The sequence below is a fragment of the Leptodactylus fuscus genome, chromosome 2, assembly GCF_031893055.1.
Source record: "Leptodactylus fuscus isolate aLepFus1 chromosome 2, aLepFus1.hap2, whole genome shotgun sequence".
In the NCBI taxonomy this organism is placed as follows: Eukaryota; Metazoa; Chordata; class Amphibia; order Anura; family Leptodactylidae; genus Leptodactylus; species Leptodactylus fuscus.
The window spans coordinates 117200950-117214654 of record NC_134266.1 but is presented as its reverse complement, the minus strand read 5'-3'; the positions used below and the strand labels follow the sequence as shown (position 1 = coordinate 117214654).

At 38.7% G+C, this 13705-nt stretch overlaps 1 protein-coding gene across 7 annotated transcripts in view; it reads right to left on the bottom strand.

The window, feature by feature from the left end:
• Positions 1–13705, bottom strand: part of EPB41 (erythrocyte membrane protein band 4.1) — a 100535-nt gene that overhangs the window by 18489 nt on the left and 68341 nt on the right. For 6 of the 7 annotated variants that reach the window (XM_075264493.1, XM_075264494.1, XM_075264491.1 and 3 more), the window contains 4 exons: positions 7870–8054; positions 7058–7117; positions 6183–6224; positions 952–1014 (listed from right to left, as the gene is read on the bottom strand). In XM_075264493.1, the coding sequence (XP_075120594.1) occupies positions 952–1014; positions 6183–6224; positions 7058–7117; positions 7870–8054 (350 nt within the window). The remainder of the gene's footprint in view (positions 1–951; positions 1015–6182; positions 6225–7057; positions 7118–7869; positions 8055–13705) is intronic. The other variant, XM_075264495.1, reaches the window with a different exon arrangement.

Here is a 13705-nt window from a genome sequence, read left to right as displayed (position 1 = left end):
TAAAGCTCTATGCAGGAGACGTGCAGTAAGTTGATGGAGAGAAACAGATGATGGACCATGACAATATTTGGGTAGGCAATCTTATCTGGGGTGCCTATGACCCAAAATAGTACTAATCTGGGAATGCTTTTAGATTCTTCCCACTTTTACCATTTTCAAAACAGCAGAGTCAAACCTTTCTGGAGACTCTTAAAAGCACAATGCCATATTACATTTTTAGAGACAGATTATATACAAGAGCAGTTTAATATGACTACAGCGATGTTACAAAAGCTGCACGTTATGTTTTATTAGCATGCGTTAGACCTTCACACCACAAGAAAACTAGCTGGAACACAACACAAAGTACCATGTTATTACATGTATAAAGCACATAAATGCAAAACACAAGGTTATGATCAGTGTTACTGAGACAAACCACAAAAAACATAAAAACCCGTAAAAATATAAATAGTAAACCATTGTTTACAGTAAACCATGTACTATATCCTTATAGCTCCTGTGCAAATGTATGAATCTCTATAACAGACTCAAACAAACCCTGTGCACTCCGATCCTGCAGTCATACTTTCTTCTAGCCATCCTTTACTTCTTACTAACCTACCAAATGTATGTCAGTATAAAGCTGGGAAAAAATGTGATTACAGAATCAGACTACACGTGGTCTTGCTTGCTGTTTTTTTTCTCATACAGATTTGCATGTGACCTGTGGAAACATAGCTGTAGCTTCATTTTCCATTTCACATGAATTAAGACAATTCAGAAAGTTCAGGAGCATTCAAACATTTTCTAGATTAAACTCTTCAAACTGAAGACTCTGCTTGGGAAACATGCAATAAAAAGAACCAAAATAAATTTAAGAAAACGTGCAAAAAGAAAAATTAAACAAGCAAAGTCTGCACAAACAGATAAAAATGACAAAAAGTGCAAACTGCATGATTTAATACCAACCTCCAACATTAAATTGCTATGTCTGATATATATGTTTTCACCCTCTAGTTTCTTTGCTTTTTTCTGTGAACGTGAACAAAAATAAATAGAAAAATAAACATAGAAATTAAAAATAGTTAACTCTATGGTAGGGAAAGTGACAGAAATGAAAGCCAAATCATATGTTCTTTTTTCCTACCTGCTTAGAAAATATGGTGCAGAATAAGTGTCTCCACTGGTCATTTTTATATTACTATATTTGCAATCATATAAATCATTTTATACTACTCAGCTAACAAGAGCTGATCACTAAAAAAGGGAAATAAAAACATAAAGGCTCTTGTGTATAAAAATAAATCATTTGTGAAGATAAAATAAAGGGTAATCCTATCTCAGTTTTTCTGTGGTGGCCTGGAATCAAGAAACAGTTTGAAGTTTGAAGGTTTCTAAAATCTCAGACGCTTCTGACCACCACAGAAATATAGGTATTCTGATCTTGGCCATGAGTTGTTAGATGGGAATACCCCTTAGGCAGGGATCAGACTATCGTTAGTTTACGTTATGAAGGCGTCTGTTAAACCCCCCCACCCCCAAAAAAACCAGTCATTAATGGACACTAACCGGACTCTTGTGCAGTTTTTTTTTTTTTTTTTTTTTTGTAGCCAGTCAGGAGTGGAAACAAAAGGAATCGGAAATATAGAGGAAGAATTTATGTTTCCCTTCTACTGAATCCATTCCTGACTTTAGCCAAAATAAAAAAAAACAAAAAAAACCCAAAACAAAACAACATGGGGCCTCAGCCTTAGTCTTCACAATTATTTTATTCATCTCACTAATGTTCATAAAACCTAATCCATAAAGCATAAAATGGAGAAGTAATGGGATTCATATTAAAAATGGATTTTTTTAAAAAAACGCACATGGTTTTAAAAAAAGAATTGTGCTTCAGTAGAATATATGAAGGAATCATCTCCTTTATAGTTCTCTGCATTATCACATATTTTAATAAAGCAAATTACCTAGGATAAATGAAGCATAACTGTTAAGCCAAACAAATGTTGCTTAAAAAAGGAACAAACAAAACCACATGCAACATAAAACACATGCAAAAGGCACTTTCATACATTTTGCATGTCTTTGTAAAATCAGAATGAGAATATAGTATATAAAGTAGAATGTTAACCTTTTTGTGTTTGTGCACGGACTATATTTTACCATTGTTATTACCTGTAAACACTGGAACCGCTTTTCAAAGCTGTCTAATAGAAAAACTGACATTGGTGCCCATAATAACCAGCTTTAATTTTTTCTACACACTTAATTTTGGCCTAAATGGTCGCTAACTTTTCAAACAACAGTTTCATTTCATAGAGCATGAGACTCTGGACCAAAATGTAATGTTTTTTTTATATAAAGAGAACCTTTCACCAACTCCATCTACTCAGGTTCTTAGCATCTGTGAATAGGTGCTGCTTCACAGATTTCAGTGCAGATGGAATTTTCTCTCTAGCCTCCACTGTTCCTGAGTAACAAATAGTTAGTTTGGTGCCTGATGTGCTATTTAAAGAAGTTGTCAAGGCAAAAAACTTATTTATTTTAATAATAGGCTGGGGGAGCTTTAAAAAATAAATAAAAAATATTATACTGACCTGTCCCCGATGCTCCAGTGTCTTCCCAGCACGGTCCTTCTGCTGGGCCATCTTCTCAAAGTGAAATTCCTTGCTGGCTGCGATGTTCCAGATCTCCTCTACTGAAACTGCTATTTGGCCTCAACGGTCACATGACCGTTACTGACCAATAAATACCTTCAATAAGAGACCTGGAACGTCACAGGTAGCGACATCATGTGTCCTGGGCAGAGGCCATTGATTGGCCTTAGTGGTCACATACGGCAGGGACTTCTGCTGGGGAACAACAATGCACTGGCAGGACCGGACTGTGCTGGGACTCCCCAAAGCACTGGGGAAAGGAGAGTTTGATTTTTTTTTCCCCACAGCCTATTTAAAAAATTAATTTTTTGCCCTGACAACTGCTATAAGCTCTTATTTAAAAAAAAAAAAAAAAAAAAAGGAACAAAAAAAGCTTTTCTGCAACATGGGGCCTCAGCCTTAGTCTTCACAAATAGTTTATTTACCTCACTAATGCTCATAAAACCTAATCCATAAAGCATGAAATGAAGAAGGAATGGGATTCATATTAAAGATGGATTTTTTTTTTAAATGCACCTGGTTTAAAAAAAAACAAAAAACACTATGATCATTTCCTTTATATTTCTCTGCATTAACACAGATTTTAATAAAGCAAATTATCTAATGTCAGAAGGGCAGTGTCTGGCAGGGGGCGGGATTCAAATCTCCAATGAGGGGCAGTCAGTGTCAGAGTCACACCCCTTGCATGCTCCTGCATGATACCGCCCTTCTAACAGTTTTGGTACCTGATATGCTATTTAGACTTTGCACTAACAGCATTGATTGCTTGGGAACGGTGTGGGCTAGAGAGAAAAAAATCCAACAGTGCCAGAATCTTTATATGTTTAACTGACCTCTTTAAAAACGTTGTTGCTTTGTGCCAGAAAACCTCCCAAAAGTTCCTCACACTAGGTGTCTTCCATGTAGCTAATTTGGTATTTACTCCCCATTATTAGGGAACTTCTGTCCATAGATACAAGACGGGTTCACAGTGATTATAGGAGGAGGAGATTCTGTTTTATCTTCACAGAGTGAAAAGAGAACGGAGTAGCCAATTCTCTTCATAGCCTGCACACACATCTGCAAACTGTTTTCTCTGTGCACCAGACTGAACATTTTGTGAATCTCACAGCTTACAATGTAAGAAAAGTATACTTATGTACTTGTATCTACTTCTAGCCACTTGTGTGGTTACAGATGGGATATTATTCACAGACATCAAGCAGCTTTCCCTGCTAATAGATTTCTCTTTTCCCCATGTCAGAAATTATTTTAGCTGCATGCCTGTATGTATAATTCAGTGTTCCTGGATCTCCTATATGATGCTCACTTGGGCTGCTGTTAGCAATTTGTTTGCCGTTTTACAGTTACTTCTGGCAAAACGTAACAACCAGTAGTAATGGATACCGTATAAACCCTGTCTCATGGAGAAATGTAAAATGTGATGCAGCCATAATATGATTCTTAGCAGCAGAAAAATTAATAGACCACCATGTATGAAGGCTTATACAATTACAGACTGTCCATTAAAATAAAAATAAAAAAATGGCATAAAAGAATCCTGAACAAAACATGAAGTATAAGCAACCTTAGAAGTTAGAATCTCCAAAGAACAAAAGATCTTTGCGGAAGGGAATATAAAAATGTCAATATATATCCTAAGCAGGTTTGTATGATATAACTGTTATTATTATATTTGGGAATAAGACAGGTCCGCTGTAATATATGTGTATAATATGTTATAAATCAGTAAATATTCCCCATAAACACTTAATAAAAACAAAAAACAAAACAAACCATCTAGAACTGCAGTTTACCATCTTTTTTAATGCACTGTCAGTAACATAACACCATGCTATAACCCCTTCCCACTCCATACAATTACACTGAACTGTTAAGTATAGTTAAACACTGACACAAAAGCTGCGCCTGCAACATGACTTCTAGGTCTCTGTGGTCTTAATAAGCTGAGGCCTGAGACTAGCTACTGGAGTAATACTCAGACTCTGGCAGCTTAACCCCACAAATTCTATGATATTGATCACAGCAAAAGGGTGGTTGAGGGGCAAAATTGACTGCCATTGTCACCCCTTAGGCTCCCCACGACAATTGTGGAGTCTGAGTTGTTGCCATGGCAGCCAGAAGGCCAGGTAACATCCTCCTGGTTGCCAATCCCTATTACATATATACATATGCCTATGTCCTACTATACAATGTACAATTACTAGATCCTGATTCAAGATATACAATTACTAAATTCCCAGATATATACACACACGTCACAATGTGAAAATTAATGTATTTTGGTCACCTCGCTTCCCTCCAATAAAGTGATCAAAAAGTCATACATACCAAAAATTGGTACCAATAAACTACAACCACAAAAATAGAGCCCTCACACATCTCTGTCAAGTAAACAGTAAAAAAAAAAGTTATAGGAGTCAGAATTTGGTGCAACTGGCAAGAAAATGCAATTGCATTAATAACCTGATGTAAAAATGACATTGCCTATTTTCTGCAGATCTGTAAAATTCACGGCAATATCAAATTTCTAAAGAAAAATTTCAGTACTTTAGTACTAAAAGAAAAAAAAAGCTATAATCTTTGCGTCACCAAGTAAACTATTGCTTACTGTGAGAATGGATCTTTTTTGAACAAAAGATGTTTTTATTGATACCAATTTATGAAATTGCTGTTGTTTTGATCACTGTATTTTTGTGAAAAAACTGATCTTGTTGCACGGGAACCATTCTGAGCTCCAGACTGAAAGGGAAAGATGTTGCGGTAGAATTTGACAAAGGCAACTGGGGTTAAAGCCCAAGATATGCCCGATCACAGGCACTGTCACTGGGTCTCTGCTGTGTATGTTACCAGAAAAGAGCATATCAGAACAGCCTTGCGGATAGATTGATTCAGGTGACCTCAATGTGACGGTTTTCCTCTTGTGAATCAGTGCCTCCATTGCAGAGATATTGCTGTTTTTGTGAAAATAAAAAAGAGCTCTTTGGGTCAATGAGGGTGATGTCATTGCTTCAAAGAGGTAAGAGCAACACTCTTGTTGCATTATATAGCTCAACTGCATACTGACAAAAATGTAGATATTTCTTGAACAGAGGGGCAGATTCGCATGGGGGTAAAAAAAAACCCTGTTTGATTCAGATGACCCTAACCTATGTATCTGTGCTGACATGATGAGTACTGATTACAATATCCTTTTAAAAACCTCACTTCCAATGTATAGAAAGGAGGTAGTACACTGTAAGAATGTGTGGTAAGGCAAAAAAGGATGTTCATATCGCAAGTTTGAGAGGTCACTTCTCTATCCATCTATCATAAAGGCCGCAGCTATGGTCACGGTTGGCTTATTATTTACTTAGCTGTTCAGCTATAACAGTAACATACTGTAGGTTATAAAAAAAAGTAAAATGTGTATGCACACAGATAAGACAACAATTTGCTGGTTATTAGTGAGTATAATCTAGGTATACAGTTGTAGTGTGGATTCCACATGCCTAGGACTGAGTAAAAAACACATTGTAAATTTAAGTCCAACACTGTGCTAACCTTCCTCATGCGAATTATCTCTTCCTCTTTCTCGGCCGGTTGCTGTAAAAGTCACAGGGGAAAAAAAAAAAAAAAAAAAAAAAAAGATAAAATATTTGCAAGTACAAAACAAATAAAATATGGTATAGCAGCAGCCAATTGAACTACACAGTGAGCAGGGTCAAATATAGACCATTTCGTCCACTGTAGAAGGCTGCAAAACTACATATTGAATATACTGAATGCTAACTGACAAAGCTATGTGGGCTCCACTACTATCGGATTTATTCTATGATAATCATTTTGTTGTCACAGACAAGAATGAATTAATTAAAAAACATACATAGCCCCATATGCTTATTATGTACTGTGATCCTCAGTAGCCTGAGGGGAATTACCATGAATATCCATATGTAAATTTGGAAATAATTAAAAGTCAATCATTTTTACAAATATAAATATTAAAACATTTGCAGTGATGTAATGGTCCTCTCTAACCATCTTGGTTTTGATAGTTCGTTTTGATAGGTTGTGAATGGATACAACCATATATACAGGAGCTTGGCCGTGATTTAGTTATTGTGGCTGGGTTACCAAGCAAGTATAATACACGTATGAACAGATAACCATGCACAATAAGGGAATCATAGCTGGGTTTCTGAGAATACACTGGCAACCAATCAAGACAACAGACGTCACCAATAAGACAATTATAGAAAATCTTTAAAACTCTGCAATTTTACTTCTCTTTATAAAATCTTGTCTACAAAAATTTACATATGGCTATGTGCAAGGGAAAACACCATTACGTAAATGTTTGCATAGTTTAAAAGATTCTTAAAATGATATATTACAAATTTCACAATACATTATGCATATTCGATAAATAAACTAACCTGCACTTGATCTCCATTGACAGTGGGAGAGGAATGCTTCTGCGGTGGAGTTTTTGGCTCCTAAGTGAAAAAATAAAAAAGAATCCCGGTTCTTGTCGGTATGCAAATTAGTTCTCTCGCAGCACTGGGGACGGGCCCCAGCGCTCAAACAGTACTGGGGCATCCCCAATGCTGCGAGAGAACTCTCTCCAGCACCGCCTCCATCTTAGTCAGGAACGTCCTCTTCATCCTCTTCTTCTGGTGCAGGTCTCAGACCTCTAGGCCTTGGGCAGAGCAGACTGCACCTGCCCACAGTACATGAGAAACTGGCTGCTTACAATACTGTGTAAGCGGCCATTTTCTCGTGGCCTGTGGGCAGGCGCAGTCTGCTCTGCCTGAGGCCTAGAAGTCTGAGACCTGCGCCAGAAGAAGAGGATGAAGACGACGTTCCTGACTAAGATGGAGGTGGCGCTGGAGAGAGTTCTCTGGCAGCATTGGGGATGCCTTTAGTGCATGATTGAGCGTTGGGGCACGTCCCCAGTGCTGAGAGAGAACTAATTTGAATACTGACAAGAACCAGGATTCCTATGGAATGGTGGCGCAGAGAAGATAATAAAAGGTAGGAGAAGAATAGCCTTTCTTAAGGCTATTCTGACGTGTTACTAAGAAAAAAATGTGTTAGTATGATAGGATCCCTTTAAACTGAAAGGAATGGATATTGTTAACTTGTAAACTGTTTAATTCTCACAAACAATTTACAATAAGTAAAGGATAAATGACAAATTGCCTCTTACAGCAAACTTGTGTGCAGCTGTGAAAGGCAGTATAGTCACCTTAGGAGAGCTCTTTGGCTCCTTGAGCTGGTCTTGTGGTTTCTTCTCCTCACCCTTAGCAAAGGATTCCTCTACTTTACGTGCTGCAGGCTCTCTGGATGGTGTAGGTTGTACAACAACTTGGCTGTGAGTGATGACAGGAGCAGAGACAGGACGGGGATTGCGTTCCGGAGTCGACACTGCAGCTATTAAATACAAGAATAGATTAAGGTGGCAATAATCTATGAACTTAATTTATTAGTTTTCTTGTCCAAATAAATGTACTTATGCATGACTAGGATTTGACCTATAGAAGAAAACCTTTATACTAACCAATCATAATCTAGCTTTAAAAAAAAACAAAAAAAAAAAAAAACAACACACCACCTATGATTACACATCTGTATAGACCTTTACATTGAGGTTAAAGAGAACCTTCCACCATCCCCAACAAATCTAGCTCTTTAAATCATTTAATAATCCAGCACAGTTGGAATCAGTGGAGCGCGAACGATTTACAGATGCTAAAGGTGGTGAAAGGTGCTCTTAGTCTTTACCCATACAGCATGGACAATTGATAGGCTGCACATGAAAGCAATGTAGATTATGCAACTAGCACAAGGGTGAAGCACATTAACCAGCAATAGTGTTAGTTAGGTCAGGCTCTTCTGAATAAAAAGCCTTTTTTCCCCCATGAAACAAATTTATTTCACAAATTGCAAATGAGCAGTCACGAGCACCAAGGTCACTATTGCTCCAAACTGCTACACCCACCACTTCTCTAAAATGCCCTCCTTCCCCTCCTATCATTGTGTGACAGGCAATGAGTAAATGCTGATATCCTGCCTGACCCCGTATTCTTGGATTTGCGCTGGCATATTAGAGCAGTATAAGGTGTAGCAGTTTGGAGCAATGGAACGGTCCTCAGTACTTCGGACTGCTCATTTGCATATTGTGAAATCAATGAGTTCAACATGGGGAAAAGTTGTTACATTCAGGTGAGTCCGATTGCAAGTTTAATCTGATTCATCTTGGAGAATCGCAGAGCCTCATAATAGGTCAACTTTCAATTCTGAGGACACTACTTTTCAGCATTCATCCAATCATTATTAAAGGTATCATTGCAATGATAGGTAACATTTATATATAAATAACACAGGATTCACCCTTAAGGGCTAGTTCACACGGGGACATGGACGCTGATTTTGACAGCGGATTTCGCGGCCAAATCAGCGTCCATACAATGTATCCCTATGTGAACTGCTCGCTTTTTTTTTCTGCTAGCTCGCTAGCAGAAAAAGAAGCGACATGACCTATCTTTCGGGCGGAAGCCGCTCGCAATGAGCCGCGGCTTCCGCCCAGCCGCAGCGCCCTCCATGTCGGCTCATTCATTTGAGCCGACAGCGGAGGTGAAAGCCGTGACCGCGATGGTCGCGGCGGGAGCAGTTCACATAGTGTGGACATTGTATGGACGCTGATTTGGCCGCGAAATCCGCTGTCAAAATCGGCGTCCATGTCCCCGTGTGAACTAAGCCTAAGTGATGATTCCAGCTCCCCTTTTCCCTGTACTGTAACTTCTGCACAGGTCACAGAACATGCCCACATGTCCCATATAACTGCTGAAAAGCATGTCTCTGAATATAGTTCAAGCAGAGCTGCAGCAGTTCAGGCATGATAAACAATGAATGGTGTAGCAGTTTAATTGCTTGGCCTGCTGCTCTATGAGGACAAGACAACAGGATCCCCATTCTTACTGGGGGGGGTCTCAGCAGGTTGACTCCCACCAATTAGGAAATTATCACCAATCTTGATACTTAAAATCTTGGTCCAAGTCCTTTAACCCCTTCCCGCCGATGGCACTTTTTGACTTTCTGACCAAGCTCGATTTTTCAAAACTGACATGTGTCACTTTATGTGGCAATAACTTTAGAACGCTTTAACTTACCAAAGTGATTTTGAGACTGTTTTTTCGTAACACATTATACTTCATGTTAGTGGTAAATTTTGGTTGATATGTTTTGTGTTTAATTATGGAAAAAATAGGAAATTTGGTGGAAACTTTGAAAAATATGCATTTTATAAAGTTTGAAATGATGTGCATTACATACAAATAGTCAGCCCGCCAAAATTATATCCTAAATCTCATGTCCCAGATCTCTGCTTTATGTCAGCAAACTTTAGTCGCTCTTTTATTTTTTACGGACATTATAAGATTTACAAGTGAAACAACAATATTCTAAATTTTCAAGAAATTTCTAAAAACCCATTTTTTAAAGGGACTAATCCAGTTATGAAGGGGTTTTGAAAGACTCTTGTATTACTCTTGTAACCCCCCATAAATCACCCCATTTTCAAAACTGCACCCCTTAAATAAGCCAAAACAACATATACCTAGTATTTTAACCCTATAAGTGCTTAACAGGAATTAAGACAAAATGGAGGTGAAATTTTCAAATTTGATTTTAGTTTACTAATATTTTCGTTTAGCCCTAGAATTTGCACATTCACAAGGGGTTAAAGGAGAAAACGCATCCCACAATTTGTTAGGCAAGTTCTCCCGACTACCACAGTACCCCACTTGTGGGTGTAAACTAATATATGGACGCACAGGGAGACGCAGGAGGGAAGGCGCGCCAAGGAGCTTTTAGAGGGCAGATCTGGCTGCGATCAGTTTCAGGAACCATGTCACAAAGCCCTTGAGGTGTCAAAACAGTGGAAACCTCTAGAAAGTGACCCCGTTTTGAAAACCGCACCCCTCAAAGAATTTATCAAGTGATGTAGTGAGCATTAGTAACCCCGAAGTAAATATGTAAGCTGTGCGGAGTAAATTGGGTACACCAAATACCATTCTATTTTCCCACTAGCTCCTATGACACAGACGGGGAAGAGGGGCATTCTGGGGGATCAGCGCTGGTGTCTTCTCTCTCATAAGCTCTAAATATGGGGTGTCCCCTGAAAACGCTCGCACCGCTTATACATTTCCTTCTAGTCGCAGCCACTTATGTCCTAATGATTTGGCGACTTTTGGGGTTTTTGTCTTCACATTGTACAAGCTAGATTTTTATTTTTATTTTCTGGCAATGTGGCCATATGAGGGCTTGGTGTTTGAGGTATTAGATGTGCTTTTCAATGCCACCATTTTGGGGCCTGTAGCTTACTGACTACATTTTTATTAACTCTTTCTGGGTGGGATGTAAAAGGAAACATCAATTCTGGCATTGCTTTTTAGCATTTTTTTCCCGCGCAGCGTACAGCATAAGTAACATGTTACCTTTATTCTGCGGGTCGGTACGGTTACGGTAATACCTCATTTATATGATTTTTTTAGCGCGTTGCTATTTGTGCAGAATAAAATTCAATTTAGGGGAAAAAAATCTATTATTTTTGCATCGCCATCTTCTGAAAGGCATAACATTTTTATTTTTCGGTAGACCAGCTGGTTGAGGGCTTATTTTTTGCGGGATGACCTCTGCTTTTTATTGGTACCATTTTGGTTTTCATCAGACCATTTGATTACTTTTTATTGAACATTTTGTAAGGAAAAAGTGATGAATAATTATTTTGTGCGTTTTTCTACGTTTTTTTTTATGATGTTCGCCGCTCGGGTTAAATGTTTTAAATTTTATTGTTCAGGTTATTGCGGACGTGGTGATACCAAATATGTAATTTTTTTCTATTTTTCTTTATTTTACATAATAAAACATTTTATATGGGAAAATGGGATTTTTGGGGCTTTATTTATTTCTAATTTATTTTAAACTTAAAACTTTTTTATTTTTACTTTTTTATAACTTTTTTTTTTTTCTGTCCCCATGGGGGATTGAAGCAGTGATCTGCTGATTACTGCTTTACTAGATGTACGTTGCAATACACGTGTTACACGTGTATTGTAGAGTACAGGAAGCTCTCAGCCCCGTGCACACGCACGGGGCTGACAGCTTCCAGTTTGGCAGGATCAACCAGGTACGTGGAGGTGACAGCATGGGGCAGAACCGGGGTCACTGATCAGACCCTGGGCTGCCATTACCAACACCGGCACCCCCCGAAACAGTCGCGGGGGGTGCCGATCGGCACCATTATGTACCAAAACCCCTGAGATCATGTTTGACCGCCAGCATCTCAGGGGTTAACACCCGCGATCGGACCTGGTTCTGACCGCAGGTGTTACAGGGCATTGTCAGCCGTATGTTACGACTGACACCCACAGGGCATGGTGCGCATACATTTCTGTGTGCGCACCATGCAGCTGTTGTAGTACTATGGTGGTTTGTGGGAAGTACTTCCCAGCAGCGCCGTACTATTACGGCAGATGTCGGGAAGGGGTTAAAGCCAGGCAAACCTACCATAGATTTCTACTTTGCTCAGTAAAGATGGTGATACACCTTACACAGCTCTCTGCGTTGTACATTCACATATGTATTTTCAATCAGGAAGAAAAAGAATTAACCATTGCCTTTTGCAGTGGTTTATCCCCTGCTGGAACAAAGGACTATGTATATTAAAATCCAACAAGCCAATCCTTCTTTTCCCTTCATACACCAACTTGGCTGGTTATGCCAAAATTGTCAGGATCATCAATTTCCTGACAAATTGTTTATTGGGACGCTAAAAACGAAGAGACATTGTTTAACTGAATCCTTGCATCAGAGTATATTCTTATATATCAGCAGTGACATCTACTCTATCGAGGTTCTGATAAGGTCATAGTCGTGTTTATGACTAATTGACCAATAATCCCGGGTAACTGTTGTCGTCCTAATTAATTAGGCTGAGTGCCAGGCGGTAAAGAAGTCACACCACTCTATGTGTTGGTATGTGTTCCTCTCGCTTTTTTATTAAAAACACGGGGGTTAAATAGTAGCAGAGAAAGGAAGTAATATAACAACAACGTAAGTTTTCATAATCATTCCTGATTGGTATGGTATATCTCAATCAAACAGAAAAAGTTTAAGCAGTTCCATATATAGTCAGCTACTCCCACTCCTGCGTGGTAACCTTGGGGAGCTGTCTTCTAGCAGCAAGCCAAGCATTTGTTTTTCTTGCACCTAACCTGGATACAGGCGTGTTCTTATCAAATAACATTATACCAGTTTCAAGCATAAGCAACTATATCTAGCATTCAGCTTTTAAGGATAACAATAAAATGTATGTCTTTCATACATTACATGATTATAACCTTCACATTTCTACTTCATCTAAACTTTTGCTAAAATGCAGTTTGTGTTTAAGAGAAAAGTGTAATGCAAGCACAGCCAAATATTCCTGCCTGTGAACAAGGGGTAACTGTTGTTTAAACAGACTGGTTGCCACAGATGTGCTTGCCTAGAAATCCCCTGGACAGATTTTGGTTGTATGGAGTTTTTCTACTGTTGTACCATAGATCATCTGTCTGAGGAGAGTGCAGCATTTGGACTAGATACTTGATACCAAGCACAGTGACAAGCACTGTAAAGTAACTGACCTTGGAATCTCGGCTCTTACCCGTTAATTTCAATGGGAAAGAGCTGCAAGAGACCAGTGTTATGTAGTTTATGAAGTGGAATTGGCTGCTTCAGTCAGCTGATCTGTGGGGTTTTGGGTGCCAGATCCCCACAGATCTAATACTGGTGGCCTAAAGCATAAGTCATCAATATTTTAGTCCCAAGAAACCCCTTTAAAGTTCTTCATCAAACTATCTTGTAACTTCAATTTCCTCTACATCAGTGGTTCTTAACCAGGGTTCATTTTGTGTACCAGTAAAAAAACATATACCTGTGTCTTGACTTTTGGAAAAAAAAATATCATATTTCATTTATCACTAAAAAAGGGTTTGGTGAATGTGCATATGAAACTGGTGGGTTCGGTACCTCAAACAAGG